The sequence below is a fragment of the Lipotes vexillifer genome, unplaced genomic scaffold, assembly GCF_000442215.2.
Source record: "Lipotes vexillifer unplaced genomic scaffold, Lipotes_vexillifer_v1.1 scaffold301, whole genome shotgun sequence".
In the NCBI taxonomy this organism is placed as follows: domain Eukaryota; kingdom Metazoa; phylum Chordata; class Mammalia; order Artiodactyla; family Lipotidae; genus Lipotes; species Lipotes vexillifer.
Window position 1 is genome coordinate 955,390 of NW_006792529.1, and position 21,802 is coordinate 977,191.

General features: G+C 37.5%; 1 protein-coding gene across 5 annotated transcripts in view; it reads left to right on the forward strand.

Annotated features, from left to right (window-relative positions):
- Positions 1-21,802, forward strand: part of PTPN13 (protein tyrosine phosphatase non-receptor type 13) — a 230,421-nt gene that overhangs the window by 45,191 nt on the left and 163,428 nt on the right. For 4 of the 5 annotated variants that reach the window (XM_007465717.1, XM_007465718.1, XM_007465719.1 and 1 more), the window contains exon 1: positions 7,824-7,938. In XM_007465717.1, the coding sequence (XP_007465779.1) occupies positions 7,824-7,938 (115 nt within the window). Of the gene's footprint in view, positions 1-7,818; positions 7,939-21,802 lie in introns of those variants that run through there. The other variant, XM_007465716.1, reaches the window with a different exon arrangement.

A 21,802-nucleotide genomic window follows, 5' to 3' on the forward strand; every position in this document is an offset into this window, starting at 1 on the left:
TTTTTTTAACATCTTTATTGGGGTATAATTGCTTTACAATGGTGTGTTAGTTTCTGCTTTATAACAGAGTGAGTCAGTTATACATATATATATGTTCCCATATCTCTTCCCTCTTTGTCTCCCTCCCTCCCACCCTCCCTATCCCACCCCTCCAGACAGCCACAAAGAACCGAGCCGGTTTCCCTGTGCCATGCGGCTGCTTCCCACTGGCTATCTACCTTACGTTTGTTAGTATATATATGTCCATGTCTCTCTCTCGCCCTAACACACCTCACCCTTCCCCCTCCCCATATCCTCAAGTCTGTTCTCCAGTAGGTCTCTGTCTTTATTCCTGTTTTACCCCTAGGTTCTTCATAACATTTTTTTTTCTTAAATTCCATATATATGTGTTAGCATACGGTATTTGTCCTTCTCTTTCTGACTTACTTCACTCTGTATGACAGACTCTAGATCTATCCACCTCATTACAAATAGCTCAATTTCGTTTCTTTTTATGGCTGAGTAATATTCCATTGTATATATGTGCCACATCTTCTTTATCCATTCATCCGACGACGGGCACTTAGGTTGTTTCCATCTCCGGGCTATTGTAAATAGAGCTGCAATGAACATTTTGGTACATGACTCTTTCTGAATTCTGGTTTCCTCAGGGTATATACCTAGTAGTGGGATTGCTGGGTCATATGGTAGTTCTATTTGTAGTTTTTTAAGGAACCTCCATACTGTTCTCCATAGTGGCTGAACCAATTCACATTCCCACCAGCAGTGCAAGAGTGTTCCCTTTTCTCCACACCCTCTCCAGCATTTATTGTTTCTAGATTTTTTGATGATGGCCATTCTGACTGGTGTGAGATGATATCTCATTGTAGTTTTGATTTGCATTTCTCTAATGATTAATGATGTTGAGCATTCTTTCATGTGTTTGTTGGCAGTCTGTATATCTTCTTTGGAGAAATGTCTATTTAGGTCTTCTGCCCATTTTTGGATTGGGTTGTTTATTTTTTTGTTATTGAGCTTCATGAGCTGCCTGTAAATTTTAGAGATTAATCCTTTGTCAGTTGATTCATTTGCAAATATTTTCTCCCATTCTGAGGGTTGTCTTTTGGTCTTGTTTATGGTTTCCTTTGCTGTGCAAAAGCTTATCATTTCAGTTTTAAGTGCTTTAGGAAATTAGAAATTAAGAGAAAAACAAGACATGGCTATCTTGAATAATGGTTTTTAAAAAATGATTGCGTTATCAAGCTACACATTCTAACTTTAGTAACATAAGTTACATGGCATCTGAGATATGCTTTGGCTGTTTAAGGAGGGAAGATCTCAGACCTTTGCCGTGGATTTTGATTTCTTTAGTCTTATAGATTTTTATTTTAATGGGAGAAATTAACTTTTAGAAAACTTTTTTTCTTTTTAAAGCATATGTTACCTCGTGTTGGGGCTTCACCCGACAAAGAAAAGGAATGCTGTCCTGGCTTTCATCAGGTTTAGTTAGTTTGTTTTCTCTTTTTAACAGCTTCATTGAGGAATAATTGACATATAATAAGCTGTACATATTGTGTACAACTGGATGAGTTTTGACATATGTATGCACCTGCGAACCATCATCACAATCAAGATAACAAACATATCCATTATCCCCAAATGTTTTCTCATGCCCCCTTGTAATCAACTTCCATCTGCCTCTCCATAGGTCAGTGCCATCCTCAGGCAACTGAGCTATTTTTTGTAACTGTAGTTGGCATTTTTTATAATTTTGTACAAATGTAATCATAAAGTATATACTCCCTCTCTCTCTCTCTTTTTTTTTTTGATGTAGCTTCCTTTACTCAGTATAATTATTTTGAGATTCATGTTGTTGCATGTATCAATAATAGTTCATTCCTTTTATTGCTGACTAATATTCCATTGTGAGAATATACTAAAATCAGTTTATCCATTCACTTGTTGATAGACATTTGCTTGTTTCCAGTTTTCAGGCGTTACAGATAAAGCTGATACGAACATCTGTATATGTCTTTTTTTTTTTTTTTAAGAAATGGAAATTTTTATTTGAGCCAAATTTGAGGATTATAACCTGGGAGGAGCATCTCAGAAAGCTCTGAGAAGTGTTCCCTGTATGAGTCTTTGTGTAGATATAAGATTTAATTTTTTGGGGGTAAGTACTTAGAAGTGGAATGGCCAGATCATCTGGTAGGCTTATATTTAACTTTTTATGAAACTGTCAGTTTCCCAAAGAGTACCATTTTACATTCCCATTAGTAATGTATGAGCGTTTTAGTTCCTCCACATCCTTGACTACACTTATGGTCAGTCTTTTACATTTTAGTAATTCTGGTAGCTATGTGGCAGTATCTCATTTTAATTTTCATTTTCCTAATGACTGTTGAAGTTGAACATCTTTTCACGTGCTCATTTGCTATCCATGTGTTTTCTTTAATGAAATACCTATTCAAATCTTTTGCCCATTTGATAAAAAAAATTTGCTTTGTTTGTTTTTCTATTACTGAGTTTTGACAGTACTTTATATATTCTGGATATAAATCCTTTATCAGTTATGTGATCTGTAAATATTTTCCTTTAATTTGTGGCTTTTCTTTTTATTCTTTGAGCAGTTATTTTCAAAGAGTTATTTTTTTAATTTTGATGAAGTCTTAACCATGTTTTTATTTCATGGTTCACACATTGATGTTGTATCTAAGAAAAATTTGTTTCATCCAGGATCACAATGATTTTCTCCTAACTTAAAAATAAATGGTATCCAAGGTATTCCTGTATATAGAAAAGCTTACTGAAAATTATTTTTAAATGAGTATTCTTACTAAATTACAAATTCTAAAGCCTAGTTCTTAAGTTTCTAAGGTCAATTATTTTATTTTACTTGTAGAAAAGATTGATAGTCACTTTTAAGGGACCTTTTGATTGAGTGTATAATCCCGTTGTTCAAACTTTATTAATTAAAATCCTTTAACTGTTTTAAACTGTATTCATACAATTAAAAATTGACTTCTCTGTGCTTCCACTGCAGGGGGCACAGGTTCAATCCCTGGTCAGGGGAACTAAGATCCCACATGCTGTGCGGTACGGCCAAAAAAAAATCTTCCTGAGTACTTAAATAAATCTCTAATTAATGAAAACTTGTAAGTATGCTTCAGGTCTTTTCAGACCTGACTGAATCAAGAAATAGAGGTGTAATTAGTAATCTTTGTAGATAGAACAATCAAGTGTGGAAAAAATTCTGTTGTGTTGAAGTTACTTTTACTTTTTCATTTTCTTACTTATAGGAAAAATTTATTTTAAAAACCAATCTCTTTAAAAATAAATGAAAACCAGTATCTTAAGATTTAACACTTTGTGTGTGTGAATGTAGCATTTGCTTTATAATAGATAATCATAAGCATCTTACTGTGCCCATCACTTTTCTTTCTTTCTGCCCTCCTTCTTTCCCTCCCCCTTTCCCTCCCTCCTTCCTCTCTTTCTGTTTTCCTTCTTTCTCCTTCATGTGGGGAAGTTATTCTCTTGCCTCTATAAGGAAACTCAAGTCCATAATTCTCTCCTTATTCTTTGATAGTAATAACTACAATCACGTTTCAAATACAATGTCAATTCCTTAAATAGAAGTGCCTAGTCAATATATTAAGCACCATTTCAGTCTTCATTCAAAACTAAAACGCTTCCCTTCCCCAGCTAGGATTAACAGTAAGTAGGAGGCAGTGGTTGGCTTCTCTTTTTATTGCTTACCTCTTCCATTTGCAAGTTGCTATATTTGACTGCTTCAGGATTTAAACTGGTGGCAGGAAGAAAGGTAGAGAAGCAAACAATTGTTTACCTGACTCTTGTTATAACATGGCTTCACTGTCTTTGAGCTTGTTATATGCTTAAGGCTGACCCTTTTGTGTGTACGTTTATGTGTCCTTCAGAATCCTTCACTGGGACTATATACTTCCTGTGATACTTCAAAACAATTTTCCTCCCACTAGCCAACACCTAATTATTCTTCCTCCTCCTCCTCTTCTCCCTCCCCTCGTACTTCCTCTTCTTCCCCCTCCACCTCCCCTCACTTCCTCCTCCTTCTGGTTAGTACTGTGGGAACCTCAGGTGGTACTCTGGGGAGAATTTTTTTAACAGCTTTATTGAGATATACTTGACATGCCATAAAATTTACCCTTTTAAAATATACCTTTAGGGGCTTCCCTGGTGGCGCAGTGGTAGAGAGTCCACCTGCCGATGCAGGGGATACGGGTTCGTGCCCCGGTCTGGGAGGATCCTACATGCCGCGGAGTGGCTGGGCCCGTGGGCCACGGCCGCTGAGCCTGCGCATCTGGAGCCTGTGCTCTGCAACGGGAGAGGCCATAACAGTGAGAGGCCCGCATACTGCAAAAAGAAACCTTTAGAGCAGGGGTTCCCAACCCCTGGCCACGGTAGCGGTCCGTGGCCTGTTAGGAAGCGGGCCACACAGCAGGAAGTGAGCAGCTGGGCGAGCGAGTGAAGCTCCATCTGTATTTACAGCCGTTCCCCATTGCTCTCATTACTGCCTGAGATCCGCCTCCTGTCAGATCAGCAGCAGCGTTAGATTCTCATAGGAGCGCAAACCCTACTGTGAACTGCGTGTGTGAGGGATCTAGATTGCGCACTCCTTATGAGAATCTAATGCCTGATGATCTGAGGTGGAGCTGAGGGAGTGTTGCTAGTGTTGGGGAGCGGCTGCAAATACAGATTATCATTAGCAGAGAGGTTTGACTGCACAGAGACCATAATAAATCAGTCACTTGCAGACTCGTATCAAAACCCTATCATTGGGCTTCCCTGGTGGCGCAGTGGTTGAGAGTCTGCCTGCCGATGCAGGGGACACGGGTTCGTGCCCCGGTCTGGGAAGATCCCACATGCCACGGAGTGGCTGGGCCTGTGAGCCATGGCTGCTGAGCCTGCGCGTCCGGAGCCTGTGCTCCGCAATGGGAGAGGCCACAACAGTGAGAGGCCTGCGTACCGCAAAAAAACAAACAAAAACCCTATTAGTGAGTAGCAAGTGACAATTAAGCTGCATCTTACAGAGTAGACTGGACATAAGCAACAGACTTCGGGTGTCACTGTCTCCCATCAGACCCCAGATGGGACCATCTAGTTGCAGGAAAACAAGCTCAGGCTCCCACTGATTCTGCATTATGGTGAGTTGTATAATGATTTCATTATATATTACAGTATAATAATAGGGATAAAGTGCACAATAAATGTAATGCACTTGAATTGTCCCGAAACACCCCCCACCCCCACCCCCGGTCTGTGGAAAACCTGTCTTCCACAAAACTGGTCCCTGGTGCCAAAAAGGTTGGGGACCGCTGCTTTAGGGTTTTGCTACCATCACCACAATCTAAATTTGGGGACATTTTCACCTTCGGGGTGGGATTTCATTAACTCGAGGCTGTGTGGCCCAGCTCCTTGTCCACCTTACCCTCTGCCCCTGCCCAACCAGTGGAAGAGTAGCTAGCTCCCAATACAGCATGCTTCCTCACTGCAACTCTCTGTTTGCCCTCTCCTCCCTTTGGCTGCTGCCTCAGTGATGGTCAAAGACTTTAGATCCCTAAAGTATCAGACATGAGTCTGTGGTGTCCTCCCTAAATTCCAGGGAACATATACCAAGCCCTCTAAGGCACCTTCCCACACCCCTCCTGCTTTGGAGGAGGCATGAAAATCAGTACAACTCCCTTCAAAGAAATTCTCCTGATGCAATTTTCTCCCTACTCTTTATACCCTGTGTGTAGGCTTTAGAGCTGTCTAACCAGTTCTCATCTCATTCATATTACTTCAGAAATTTGCTACAGAGTAGTCTTTCTCACAAGTCACTTTGGTATCTGATTGCTAATAGTATCTTCTGTTAAAACTTCCAGTTTAACATAGTGTCTTGTGTAGATTACTCAGATATCTTTCAGAAAGGAATGAAGCTTCTATTTTTTTTTAATTTAATAACTGGGCTATTACAGTGTTATCATATAATAAAGTACATGAGAAACTTAGAGAGTTGCGGGGGAGCGGTCTGAATAATAATCTCTTCTTGTACAAGCTAAATAAAACCCCCTTTGGCTTTTTCAAAGCAATATCTTATATCTTCCCTTTTAACTACCACATTCTACATTTAAGTAGACACCCCTCAAGGCAGACTCTAAGAATAAAATGCTATAGTAAACATTTGAAAAGGAAAGTAACAGGAAAAGGCTGGCCTCATTTGTAGAGCTGTAGTTGCTTTTTTTTTCCATCTCTGTTAAAGTACCATAAATGTAAATTAAAAGAAAATATTAGCTTTTATTTTAATTAAATATTGTTAGCTGACTAAACAAAGTCGACTTTTATCTGAAAGAAATGTTTTATAGGTTAATTTTTAAATTTAATGAAGGATATAATTACAGAAAATAAGTATTTAACCTTTTTTCCCCTTCTAGTTTCTTTTCCAAACCCACTGCTTCTGCCTATCAATCGATATACATTATTCTTAAATTAGTTGGGTTAGTGTAAAAATCTTAGTAATCACTACAAAGAGCAATTTTCTTTTCAAGGAGGGTCAATTTAGGAAAATTTATATAGGATTTTGACTAACTGCATTTCCCTCTTCCAAAATGTGAATAGGATTATTGAGCCCCATAGAAAATCTTAAATTTTATCAATATATCACCTACTTAATTGAATGCTTTAAAAAAAAAAAAAAGCTGACCCTACAGAAATGTCACCACAGAGGCACCTTTCTGACTTTTTATTTTTTATTATTATTATTTTTTTAAATAAATTTATTTATTTTTTTTGGCTGCGTTGGGTCTTTGTTGCTGCACGCGGGCTTTCTCTAGTTGCGGGGGCAACTCTTCGTTGCGGTGTGCGGGCTTCTCATTGCGGTGGCTTCTATTGTTGTGGCTCACGGGCTCTAGAATGCAGGTTCAGTAGTTGTGGCACGTGGGCTTAGTTGCTCCGCGGCATGTGGGATCTTCCCGGACCAGGGCTCAAACCCGTGTCCCCTGCATTCAGGGCTCGAACCCGTGTCCCCCGCATTGGCAGGCGGATTCATAACCACTGCGCCACCAGGGAAGTACCCTGACTTTTTATTAATTCAACTTCAATAATGTCTTAGATTACAAAGCATGTTTACATGCATAACTTCTTTCTTTGTCATAGCCACCTCAAAATGTCATTATTGTTACTATTATTATTATTCCTATGTCACAGATGGGAAATTGAAGTTTAGAGGTAAAATGACTTTCCCAGGGGCAAATGGTAAGTTGGCAGCAAAGCTGGGTCTAGAAATAGCAAAGCTGGGTCTAGAAATAGTTAATTGCATTCAGTGCAAAATTTATAGTTATAGTGTATATATTAGAAATGTAGAAATGAATTAGTGAATGGGAAAAATGTGTTCCATCTTATTCCCAACTTCTTCCACCATGGCTGTAGGGTCTCCTCTCTATTCTTTTTACCTAGGATGCAGAGAATGAAACCTGGAACTTCAGTCTGGCTGCTTTGATTTAATTACCTGTACTTTGGTGTCTCTGGTTCCCTGAGGTCTCTGTCTTCTCCCATGAAGTAGTCACCACCACTATGGCTATTCTCCGGTTCTGTCTCTGAAGTTGACCCTATTGGGCTAGGGCAAGTGGTTGTTTTGAGAGTTCTTTAACTCCTTTACCCTCTGTGACTTTAAGCTGTAGGACTATATTATATTTACATTGAAGGCCATATTGAGAACTCAGGTGGACAGGGACCTCATAGTCTCATTACTGATGCAGAACTTTTACTACTGCAAGTGCAGTAAAGTGGCTGATGTGTAGACCATCTGTTACCCTTGTTTCCTAGGTAATATGCATGTGACACTAGCTGAGGCCCTGGAGGTTCGGGGTGGACCACTGCAGGAGGAAGAGATATGGGCTGTATTAAATCAAAGTGCCGAAAGTCTCCAAGAATTATTCAGAAAAGGTAAGGCCTTTTGCGTGTGTGTGGGGAGGTGGGGGTAGCTGAAAAGCAGCTAGGGTGGCAGACTATAGAAAGGAATGCTCTCTCTTAGGGCTGAAAAAGCTCTGATCTTGTCTGCCTTCATTGGAACATCTGTGTCTGATATTGTGCTAGGCACTGAAAATATAATGGTGATCAAAAGCAAAAACGTTCCCTGTCTTTCTGGAGCTTACAGTCCAGCGTGGAAGATAGCTATTAATAAAATATTTTTGTAAACAGATGTAAAAAATGCAATCATGACAGGGGCTACCAGGGAGGGGAATCAGTTGACTCGGTGAGAACCCATAGTAGGAGGATTTGATCTGGTGAAGAGGACGGAAAAGAAGTCGTCCCTGTATAAGTCTCCCCTGAGCTAAGATCTGAAAAAGAAGAGAAGTTAACCAGGTAAGAGGGAGGGAAAAACATTCCTGGCAGAGAGAATTATATGCACATCCCTGGGATAATGCAAACTGAATAACTAGTTTGATGCTTCCCTGCAAAGGTGGTTACGTGGTCCAAATGGTTGTGTAGCATTTTGGAGCTAGAAAAGTTAGAGAATCAGTCACCCTTTGGTTGTCTAAAAACATTTGCTATCATGCTGAAAAGCTCCACATGAAAATGGTGTTTGCTATTCACACCACATGTCCAACACCTATTTAGCATAGTAAAGAAACCACCCTTCATCTAAAGGAAGAATTAAACTTTAAAATTGATTTGAATTAATTAATCAAGCACAATAAGCATGACAGAAATAGGGGAGGATTTGAGGGTAGTAAGAGTTCTCATAGTGGATTCCTTGGGCTTCCCTGGTCGCGCAGTGGTTGAGAGTCCGCCTGCCGTTGCAGGGGACACGGGTTCATGCCCCGGTCCGGGAAGATCCCACATGCCGCGGAGCGGCTGGGCCCGTGAGCCATGGCTGCTGAGCCTGCGCATCCGGAGCCTGTGCTCCGCAATGGGAGAGACCACTACAGTGAGAGGCCCGCGTACCGCAAAAAAAGGAAAAAAAAAGTGGGTCCCTCGATGAGTAGCACCAGACACTTAGGCCCACCCTAGACCCACTGAATAAGAAACCCTAGGGGTAGAGCAGCAATTTGTGTTTTAGCAAGTCTTTAAGGATATTCTGATGCATTTTAAAGTTTGAGAACGATTATACAATTGAATTGCTGAAGACCAGGAGCCATGGGAACCTTTTGGAAGGTATAGAGGTGACCACTGATTAAGCAAAGTCTGGAGCACAGGGGAAGAGTGGGGATAGATGGTAGTGTTTTGGTGTTGCTGCTGTTTTGTAATCCAGAGGGAGAAACCTAGATATTCGAAGATCTTTGATTAGAGTTAGGATTAATTTAAAGAAAACTTACTCATTTTATCTAATGCCACTTAACTAAAATCTGGTTATTTTAAGTAGACCTTGTTGTTTTGTTTGCTTCATTTTAATTTTTCAGAGAATTTTCAGAAAGTATAGGCACTCTGGAGCACAGAGCAGGTAACCATGCTGCAGAGGTGTTGTTGAAGGAAGGATATGTGGGTGGCATTATTACTCAGTTAATTAACAACAGTCAATATTTAAAAAGCATCTCCTTCTTGTGAGGTGTTGTGTGGAAGATGCCAGTAAGTAGAAGGTGTCACAGTTGCTTGCCCTTAAGGGATACACTCCGATCAGTCAGATGCATATGAAAAGTTTACTACTTCAAAACATTGTGCCAGATGTGTGAGAGAAACAGTAAGTGGTAGGGATGTTCAGAGGAGGGAGAGATGATACCTTTTTTCAATATGCTAATAGCGAGATCACTGCCCTGGCCATGACTCATAGAATATAAAGTGTTTCGCACACTGTGAGTACCTAAGTGTTTTCCTTCTTTCAAATTTTGTAATGTTAACAGAGATCGAATGTCTGAATGTTAAGTCCTTATCATTGAGATGGAATTATTGCATAACATATTGGCACATTACAATAAAGAGATTTCCTGGATGTGTTCATAAAATTAATTGTGAGGCAGCTATATCTTAAACACTGTTCAGTGGGAGCTGGTTACCATAGGCCTTCAGTCCAGTTCACAGCCTAACATCAGTAATATAGAGAAATTGAATTTGGCTTCTTTTGCAGTCGAGTTTACCAACTATCGTGATTGCCAGTTGGAAATTTCTATTTATTTGGAGGAAACTCAGGCTTATTTTATTTAGTTTACCTAAAATCTATGGTTTTTAATTCCTTTTATTTGATAGCACAATGTCTTTTTGCCACAAGTTCTTCTCCTGACTATTTTAACAAACTGAAATAAAATAACTATTTTGTTTGCTTATTTTGTGGATGAAACGTGTTGGTCTTGGTTCTCTAGTACATACCCTTATGAATAACACTAGGAGTGTTATGGGGAAAACAGCAGGTAAAATACAGTGATTTTCTTTGTCTTTCTGTGTCTGTTACAAAAATCTTTTAGTTCTTATGGATTTATTTTTTCCCTTATCTTCTTGAACTTGTATGTTGTTCCTGTGTCTTTTTCAGTGCAAATTGACATTCCTATAAATAGAAGGCTGGAAGTAAGCATTTCTACTAGGGGATTATTGAGCACAGATCAAGAAAATTATCTATTTTTTCATCTTTTTGAGGCTCCTAGTAATTTAAGTCCTTTTTAAAGACAAAATTGTTGTGGTTAGTATTCATAGAATAATAATACCTAAGCATGACCTTGTTGAAAGACATCATTTTCAAATGAATTTCTCTTCAGAGAAGAAGAAAAGTAAAAGTTTAAAAAAATATGTTTCCAAACATTTAGATGATGGTGATGATGATACGTCGTTCTCCTTTTGTTATAAGTTCCTTAGTGTTACTGTCTTGTGAATATTAAAACACGATTGGTGTGATTACTTTTTAGAATTTTTGAGATTTTTGTCATGGCCTTGCACATGGTTTAGTTTTGTAATATTCTGTGGGAATTTGAAAAGAATGTGTTTTTTTTTCTATTTCTAAGGTATAACAAGCTTGTTAATGTTTGTGCTTTTAATTTTTTTTCTATATCCTTATTACTTTGTATACTTGCTCTGTTAGATTCTTAGGGATAGTTTAAATTTTTTACTATAATGATGTCTTTGTCTGTCTTCTTACTACTGTCATGTGTTTGTGCTATTTTATGATACATATAATGGCTAATGACTAATTTAAATGGACTGGATCTTCTATTACTATAAAGTAAGCCCTTCCCCCCTTTTTACTACTCATTGCCTTAAATTCTGTCCCCCTGCTCTTAATATTGCCACCTCTGCTTCCTTGACATTTACCTAGTATATTTTTTATCCTTCCTTAATTTTCAAATCATCTGTATTGTAATTTAGATATCTCTTTTAAATAATAGATAGCTGGATTTTACTTTTTTGCCTCACTAAGGAGATGGATATTCTTTAATTAGGAAATTAAACGTGGCCACTGAAATAAAAGTTCTGGAGGAATTTCATTAAGGGTCCTCTCGTATCATGACTTCTAAGTATATGTTTCTCAGTTCCTCTTATTAACTGATTGGGAAAGCGTAGCTGATGTCCAAAAATGTATACACACTTAAGATTTTAGCTTTTACATCGTGGATGAACTCATGCAGGGGCTCGGTGGTCCTGGATAATAAAAAAAACAATGCATTCTCACGTGCATTCTGGATAATCTTTAGAAATGAAATTATTGCTGCCTTGGAAAATTTAGCTTACAATTATATTAGTTGCCTAAAACAGTGATTTCTTTTTTTAAGTTATGAAACTGTTGCTCTTGGCAGAAAACAGATCTTTTGACTCTGGGATTTTAAGGTATTAGAATGGTTGATTGGTTGTTGCTAAAATTGCCCCTTCATAACTAATCAGAGGAAAAGACCCAATCTTCCTTACTTAGGTAAGGATATAAATCCCATAAAAATCCCTTTATGTATACTCATTTCTGATTCCCTGTTTAATAAATAAAACAATATTTAATGAAATTAGTAAATTAAACAGTTAAAAAAATAATAGAATAAAGCATTTTGATAAATAGAAGTGCTAAAACACAATCAAGATTCATTGTCAAAATAAAAACATTCAAAGAGTTACTAGCAAGTGGCCTTGGAAAATTGAGAAGACGTTGCATTTCTTAATGTTTTTGGAAAACAGATTTGTATAAGGTTGCAGAGAGCAGAGCATATAGAATCTGTATTTTATTATAAACACTTATTATATGCATGAGTGAAAAAAACAAATTACTACAGATAGCTGGGTAAATATCAAATAAACTTCTCTGCTCTTCCCTCCTTGAAAAGTGTTTAAAAATTAGAATTTGTAGGTACTGTTTAAGAAAACAATCTTACTAGAGAATGAATGATCTATTATTTTATCAGCAAAATTGAGTGAAAGAGTAATTTCTTTTTTTGTTTTGTAGAATTGCTTTCATTGAATAAATTCCTTCAGGGAAATTCCCTTGCTACTGAAGGGAAAATATATATAAGAAATATATAACCTCAGAACCCCACACACATATATGTTTTCATTTATGGAATCAAACTCCTTGAGCCTGAAAGATCTTAATCCATTTCACCGAACTAATCATTTTTAGAGATAAGGAACCAAGGCCCAACTTAAGTGATTTATAAGAATTAATGTTAGCAGAGCAGAAATAATATAACTTTTTAAAGTCATGAGCAGTACTTTTTAGAGCTGTAGAATCACTTTATATATACAGGACAATAAAGTTTTAAAATTGATTGCTCTCCTATGAGCATAGCAACAAGATGTTTAAAAAACCAGTATCAGGTGACGAAAGTGACATTGCTTCAGATTCTACACATATTAAGAGTAATAAGGGAAAATTGTGAACAAAGTTCTTGAAAAAATTCAACCATTTACATGGACACTTTAAAAAACACAAACTACCAAAGCTCATTCAAGAAAAAGTAGACTACCTAAATGGCCCTATATCTACTAAGATGATTGAATATATATTTTTTAATGTGCCACAAAGAAAACTTCAGGCCCATGTTGCTTCACTAGGGAATTCTGAAATTTTAAGGAAGAAATAATAACAATACTATACCAAACATTTGAAGAAAATTGAAGAGGAGGAAATACTTCCCAGCTCTTTCTGTGAAGCTAAAATTACTGTAATATTAAAACCAGACAAAGACACTAGAGAAGATAAAACAATAAACCAATATACTTTATGCACATAGATGCAAAAATTCTTAACAAAATTTTAACAAATCGAGTCTAACAGTGTATAAAAATTATAATACATCATGATCAAGTAGACCTCAGGAATACAAGATTGGTTTAACATTCAGAAATCAATCATTATAGGGCTTCGCTGGTGGTGCAGTGGTTGGGAGTCCGCCTGCCAATGCAGGGGACATGGGTTCGTGTCCCGGTCTGGGAGGATCCCACACGCTGCGGAGTGACTGGGCCCGTGAGCCATGGCCGCTGAGCCTCCGCAACGGGAGAGGCCACAGTGGCGAGAGGCCTGCGTACCGCCAAAAAAAAAAAAAAAAAAAGAAATCAATCAATCATTATAATTCACCATATTTACATGATTTGCAAATATTTTTCGCCCAACCTGTGACTTCTCCTTTCATTCTCCTAATAATGTGTTAAGAGCAGTAGATGTTTTAAACTCTGATGAAGACTACTTTGTCATTTTTTTCTTTTATGAATCATGCATTCAATATCATATCTAAGAAATCTTTGTAGCTCAGGGTTACAATGATTGTCTCCTATGCTTTCTTCTAGAACTTTTACACGTTTAATGAATCAATTTTTTTTTCTGCATCTACTGAAATGCTTCTTTAGTATGTAATAAAAAAATAAAGAAGTAAAAGCAAAAATAAACAAATGGGGCCTAATCAAATAATTATAAGCTTTTGCACAGCAAAGGAAACCATAAACAAAATGAAAAGACAACCTACAGACTGAGAGAAAATATTTGTGAAAGATGTGACCAACAAGGGCTTAATTTCCAAAATATACAAACAGCTTATACAGCTCAATAGCAAAAAAACAGACAACCCAATCAAAAAATGGGCAGAAGACCTAAATAGACATTTCTCCAAAGAAGACATACAGATAGCCAATAGACACATGAAAAGATGCTCAACATTGCTAATTATTAGAGAAATGCAAATCAAAACTACAATGAGGTACCACCTCACACCGGTCAGAATGACCATCATCAAGAACTCTGTAAATAACAAATGCTGGAAAGGGTGTGGAGAGCAGGGAACCCTCTACACTGTTGGTGGGAATGTAAATTGGTACAGTCACTATGGAAAACAGTATGGAGGTTCCTTAAAAAACTAAAAAGAGAGTTGTCATATGATCCAGCAATCCTACTCCTAAGCATATGTCTGGAGAAAACTCTAATTCAAAAAGATAACATGCACTCCAATGTTCGTTGCAGCATTATTTACAATAGCCAAGACATGGAAGCAACCTAAATGTCCTTGGACAGAATAATGGATAAAGAAGATGTGGTACATATAAACAATGGAATATTACTCAGCTATAAAAAAGAATGAAATAATGCCATTTGCAGCTACATGGATGGAGCTAGAGATTATCATACTAAGTGAAGTAAGTCAGAAAGAGAAAGACAAATACCATATGATATCACTAATATGTGGAATCTAAAATATGACACAAACCTATCTACAAAACAGAACAGACTCACAGACATAGAGAACAGACTTGTAGTTGCCAAAGGGGAGGGTTGGATGGGGAGTTTGGGACTAGCAGATGCCAACTGTTATATATAGGATGGATAAACAAGGTCCTACTGTATAGCACAGGGAACTATCTTGTAATAAACCATATATATATGGTATGTGGTACCCCAGAAACTAACATAACATTGTAAATCAACTATACTTCATTAAAAAATAAGTAAAATAAAATACAATAAATTTAAAATTCAGTTCCTCACTTATCTTAACCACATTTCAAGTTCTTTCTTAAAAGCCATATGTGGCTAGTGGCTACTAAAATGTTCAGTTAGAATTTACTCTCCTAAGCTGTGGTTCAAGAAAAACATCAGTTTTGGATGAAAAATACATATTCAGTGTATTTACCATCAACAAACCCTTATTGAGGAAATTACTGAAAGATGTGTTTCTGGAAGAAGGAAATTTAACTCAGGAGGAAGAAGAAACCTTCAAAAAGGAATAAAAGCAAAAGAATTAGTCAACTTGATGGTAAATCTAAATAAGCATTGGCTGTATAAAATATTGATAATAATGATGTCAAATTTAAAATTATAAATAAAATAATAAGACTTAGACTGGGATAGATGACAGGAGTAAAACAGTTTAAGGGTTTGATTCTATTCATGAGAATGGTAGGTTTCTTGACGTTAGAATTTGCGTAGTCAAATATCCTTAAAGTTTGTAATAGTAATCATAAAACAAAAAGAGAGAAAATGTAAAACTTCCAATCTGGTGGAACCAAAGGAGAGCAAGTAACTCAATGCATGAAAAAGGAGACAATGCACTGAGCTTCAGATTTACTTACTGGTTGTTTTGTTTTGTTTTAAGCCTTTATAAGAAATATGGAAAGTTTTTGTGGATTAAAAGCTTTTGAGTAAATCTTTGTATAGTCTATGCAGCTTTTAAAGACCAAATCCTAACTAGTCTCTTTATATTACATTCCTAATAATTTACAATAGTAATTTTCTTGATTAACAGGGTGTATTAGTTATCTTTGACATGCTACATCTTGCCCTGCCAACATAAGGCCAGAATTAACAGGTCCTTTAAGTTAAATGTGTTTGAACCAGGTAAAGTTACCCCATATGTTCCCTGGAAACAAACTGTAAAACATGAAATTAATTTAATATCTAACATTCTTAAAATGAATAATGTGGGTTGTTTAACAAGTGTATGAAGCACTTGTAGTAAACCACCCCCCCCCTACAACTATTGTCTACCGTGTTTTTGTTTTTTTGGGGTTTTTTTGCGATACGCGGGCCTTTCACCGCTGTGGCCTCTCCCGTTGCGGAGCACAGGCTCCGGACGCGCAGGCTCAGTGGCCATGGCTCACGGGCCCAGCTGCTCCGCGGCATGTGGGATCTTCCCGGACTGGGGCATGAACCCGTGTCCCCTGCATCAGCAGGCGGACTCTCAACCACCACGCCACCAGGGAAGCCCTGTCTACCGTGTTTTGATGTGAAATTCTTTTGGCTCTAGATGTGACAACTAGGCCATTTTATAAATTTAAAGAGTCATACGTTTAGAGGGGAAAGTAGCTACAGGTCATGCTCCCTAGCCCCATCTTTGCTGACAAATGTAATTTTACTGTATTTATTGTTTTAATTTAATACAGGAATTTTTTTAAATGAGATATAATATATATAGTAAAGAGCATTATTAATTGTACTGCCTGATAAATGTTTTTTTTTTTTTTTTTTTTGCAGTACGCGGGCCTCTCATTGTTGTGGCCTCTCCCGTTGCGGAGCACAGTCTCCAGACGCGCAGGCCTCACGGGCCCAGCCGCTCCGCGGCATGTGGGATCTTCCCAGACTGGGGCATGAACCTGTGTCCCCTGCATCGGCAGACGGACTCTCAACCACTGCGCCACCAGGGAAGCCCTTGATAAATTTTATAAATGTACACACTCATAACCACTGCCTAGATCATTTCTAACACCCGGGAAGGCTTCTCTCCTGCTTCCTCCTAATCAATTCTTGGTTACCAAGAATAATCATTATTATGAGATATCACATAAATAAGTTTTTAAACAATCTTTAAACATCATATAAATAGAATCATACAATGTGAACTCATTGTGTCTGACTTTTTTTTTTTTTTTCTGCGGTACGTGGGCCTCTCACTGCTGTGGTCTCTCCCGTTGCGGAGCACAGGCTCTGGATGCGCAGGCCCAGCGGCCATGGCTCACGGGCCCAGCCGCTCCGCGGCATGTGGGATCCTCCCAGACTGGGGCATGAACCCGTGTCCCCTGCATCGGCAGGCGGACTCGCAACCACTGCGCCACCAGGGAAGCCCTGTCTGACTTCTTTTATTCAACATTCTGACCGAGATTTTTCCATATTATGTAACTAAGATTTTTAAAGAAAACGTTTTGCAATTCTCATGTTTCTTTTCTCAAATATAGAAATTAGAAGGGGGCTTTATGCTTTGTATCATGTAGTAACAGGTTAAGATTTTTCTTGGGGTGATGTGTGTCAGTCATGGTTAACATTTTTACAAGAAATATATCGTTATATTTCTTTTTGAAAAATAGAATAGTTTACCATTCAAATAAGCCCCCTCCCTCCTTTTCCCTTTGAGAAGGAAAATTTCTTTAAAATGTAAAATAGGAGGATGGTAATCTGAAGAGCAGCAGAGAATAGCATTAGTGAGCACAAAAATGTTTTTCATAAGCAGCTACAGAACATGGTTATGTGGAAGCATGTCATCATAAATCAAGCCATTTTCTTTCTGGAATACTATTTCCTTCCTCTGCAAACTGAAAATATACACTAATCTTCATTGACCTTTGCATCTAGTTCCTCAAAAATGAAATAAATGACAGTCACCCTTGATATTATTGATTTTTCAGTCTTTGTATAAATTCCAGGTCCTTCAAAGTGAAGAGAAGTTGGTGAGTTCACTTGTAAAATTTTGTGTTCTTTTTTTCCCCAGCTTTATGCAGGTAGCAAGGGTGGAAGAAGATCTCCTTTAACCTGAAACTTTTCTGTACTGGGGCGGGGGGGGGGACCCCAAACCCGCTGCTTTGTAAAGGGCCTTTACTATAAAAGTTATTTCTATTGCTAATTACCTCAGTTATAATTTATTTTGTCTGGCAAACTATAATGTGGCAGTTGTGTGATCTACAGGGGCTGTCATGAAGTTGTTAGGTGGCAACAGAAATGCCAGTGCTTTAAGAAGCTTAGCACTTGGTTCCAAGATTGCTTAGACAAAATTGTTAAACTAGCAATAAAATCAAGTTTTCAAATAGGCTTTACCGTTCAAGATTAACATTTTTGCAACTGCTTGAATGGAATACTCAGATAAGATATGATTTGTGCATTTTAAGAAAGAAACCACCTTCAAGCAAATTTATCTATTGGAAGTCTACAGCCTAAAATATGATAGACGTAAGAAACAGTTTTGCTCTCAAAGTTTAGGTCCTCCTTGGGGAAATAAAAAATTGGTATTAATCCCAGGATGTTTTCCACATACTGGTTGTATGCTTAATACCACATTGACATATCAGGGTAGAAGAGATCAAAGGTGCTCACCTCAAAGTTTGAAGAGATACAATGTAGATATTCGTTGGATTTAAGAAAGTGTCAGAAAAGAAGCAAAGTGCATTGGAAGTTCATTTGTAGTTTGCTTTCCTTTGGGAACAAGACAGAAAAAAAACCAAATAAAGATAATTTTATCAGCTGCTTAAGGGAATTCATTTCTAAATGCACAGTCAATGATATCCTCAGTTTGGTGCCATTTATTCAGCTTCCCTCTTATAGAGAAGAGCTGTTTAGGTCTCCCTTCTAGTCTAAAATTATTTCTGGTAGTCATTCTGCCTTTCTAATACAAAATGACTTTATTTTAATTTGATAAAATAGTTTCTTGTAACACTTTCTGGCTTACCATATCTCTTATTGAATGCCTCATTCATGGCTTTATAAAGTGAAAAAAAATTTTAAGCTTTAAGGAAGGATTTAAAGCCATACATATTCCATCTCATGATATCCTTGGTATTAGTTAATTGACATAGAGATGGAGCCAAGTACAAGGTCAAGACGCCAACTTAATTGAGCTATGATACTATTTTATTGCCCCTGATAAGGGCATTGGTTCCTGTTTGTGTGTCCGGTAGATTGGTGTGCCCATCTGAATCCCCAGGAAGCTTTTTTTTTTAATGTACAATTTGATAAGTCTTTCTTTAATTAATTAATTTAATTAATTTGGCTGTGCTGGGTCTTCATTGCTGCACTTTGTTGTGGTGTGAGGGCTTCTCATTGTGGTGGCATCTCTTGTTGCGGAGCATGGGCTCTAGGTGTGGGCTTCAGTAGTGGCAGCATGCAGGCCCCAGAGTGTGTGGGCTTCAGTAGTTGCGGCGTGCAGACTCAGTAGTTGCAGCACATGGGCTTAGTTGCCCCGTGGCATGTGGGATCTTCCCAGACCAGAGATCAAGCCCGTGTCCCCTGCACTGGCAGGCGGATTCTTAACCACTGAAGCACCAGGGAAGTCCCCCAGGAAGCTGTTAGAAAATATTGTATAGAATCCTGTGCCCTGTCTCTAGAATTCACACAAAAATCCTGTGAGTTAGGAGACAGGAGGACTCTGCTTTCTCAATTACCCCTAAGCCCTGAAAATCAGATACTTTGTAAATAAGTTTGTTTTAGTATTCCAGTTAAAAAAGCTGACACTTCCTTTGAATCATACTTGAAAATGTAACTACAAGTAATAAAGATTGGTGAATAAAATGAAGATCCAGAATATTCCCTCAGTGAATAATTTAGAATTCCTGGTGTTTGAAAGTTGAAAGAAAACTTTTTCTTCATAATAGAGATTCAAAATAAAATTTTTTTTGTGACCAGCAGAATGTAAATTGATAAGTTATTGTCGTAGATCAAGGCAGAGGACACCTTTAAAAGGTGTGGACTGGTGGTCTAGAGTTAGCATTGTAAACAAATTCATTTTTTTCAAGTATTGCAATTACCTTATCATAATGGTGTTGTACTTGATCTTTAGGAAATTCATATTTCCTATTCTTAAACCACTTATATTCTAGAAGAAATGTGTGAAAACAGAGTTACAGAAGCATTTTGTTCAGTATTTTGTCATGTAATTTTGAGGTGTGCAATTTTTATTGATGTGGGTAAAGAACATTGGTGGGAAAGGTGAACACTAAAGAAAAATCAGAGAGGAGGAACCTAATATGCTAAAGGAACAAAGTGGGCAGTTTCTTCAGAATATGATAAGAACGGAAGGAAGAAATATTTCTACAACTGTTTCTTTAATGCTGATCAGGTGGCCAAGGAGGTTTGCTGAAAAGGAGGGCAAAGGCTAAGAGACCTGCTGCCTTCTATCCATATTGTCCAGGTATTTAAACCCTATTGCTTTTAATAATCATAACCAATTTAATTTTACTAATATAGATTACATACATATATCACTTTTGTTAAACTCAGATCTCATTAGTGTTTTGTTATGAAGATGCATGGTTTGGAATTACCTCAAGAGTCTTGCAAGTACATAACAAAACAAAACTACTAAAAGCCTAATTGATGCGTTAAGTCATACCAAGATTCCAGTGGTTGTGGTTTGGATAGGTGGTTTGCTTGTGTTTAGTGTTTTTTAAAAAAAGAAAAAGGGGCTTCCCTGGTTGCACAGTGGTTGAGAGTCCGCCTGCCGATGCAGGGGACACGGGTTTGTGCGCCGGTCCGGGAGGATCCCACATGCCATGGAGCGGCTGGGCCCGTGAGCCATGGCTGCTGAGCCTGCGCGTCCGGAGCCTGTGCTCCGTAACGGGAGAGGCCACAACAGTGAGAGGCCCAGGTACCGCAAAAAAAAGAAAAAGGAAAAGAAAAGAATGTGTGTGTTTGTGTGATTAAATGTCATCAGTAAGAGATAAAAATGTCTTTTCCTATTCTAGTGAAGAAAAGCTCATATATATCAATTTAGACTGACGAGTTTGCATAATTTTGTGTTATCAGAATGCTGTAAATTCTATTACAAATAAAAATTTCTAAAACTGTATGTTCTTATTATAGTTGATATGTGTACATTCAGATAATTTTTTATTAACATGAATCTAATAATTCATGTTATACCTGAAGATAATGACTAGGTACAGTAAAACCAATTTCACATGTGTAGTTAGTTACTCAGCAAGTACAAAGTTCCTTGCTTGTAAAATTTTAAACTGATTTTTCTAAATTTGGGATCTATGCTAACTAGAAATGCCATGCAATAAATAGAACACTTATAGAAGATGTATTCCCCAAGGAATTAAAGAAAAAAACAGTATTTTAGGATACTTTGTATCTTAAATCATCTGTATTTCTAGTATGAATTTTAGGTAAGAAATACCCCCCAAATCCCCAAAGATCTAAAATAGAGTAATTTGAGAAGTTTGTTATTCTGAAACAGTACTTGTTATGTATGGTATGTTCCTTGTCTTCCATTGTGGGGGAAAAAGCTAAATAGGTGATTGAAGATGAACTTAAGTAGAGACTTTTCTTAGATATACTGTCTGCATCTGGTATCTTCAGAGTTTTATTAAATAATAATAGCTACTACATTTGTATTGCATTTTCTGTGTGCGAGAAACATTTCTAAGAGCTTATTGCATTAATCCCCAGAGCAGCCTTATCTATTCAGATAAGGAAATTGAGGCACAGAGAGGCCAAGTAACTTATTTAAGATCGCAGCATAAGCTACAAAATGTCAAACCTAGGATCTGAACCCAGGGATTCTGGCTTTAGTCCTAACCATTACGCCTTGCTGCCTCTCTTATTAAATGAGACTATATATTAAATTAATGATGTCAGATAATAAAAGGAATGATATGAAGCTGACAGTTTGTCTTATATATTTTTAAATCTCCTGGGTGAGTTTAGAGATTTGGATGCTTAGCAAAGTCTGAGACATACTATATCAGAACATAAGTTCTTGAGGACCAAAGGCTTATAGGAGTTTATTAAATGCTGTTGAATGATTGGCTACATCAAGAAAATTTACATGATGTAAAATGTCTTTGAAGAGGTGATCATTATCAATTTATATTATACAGATGTCTTTTTTTATTAATATTTTTAAATTTATTATTTTATTTTATTTTTAGCTGTGTTGGGTATTCATTGCTACGTGTGGGCTTTCTCCGGTTGCTGCAAGCAGGGGCTACTTTT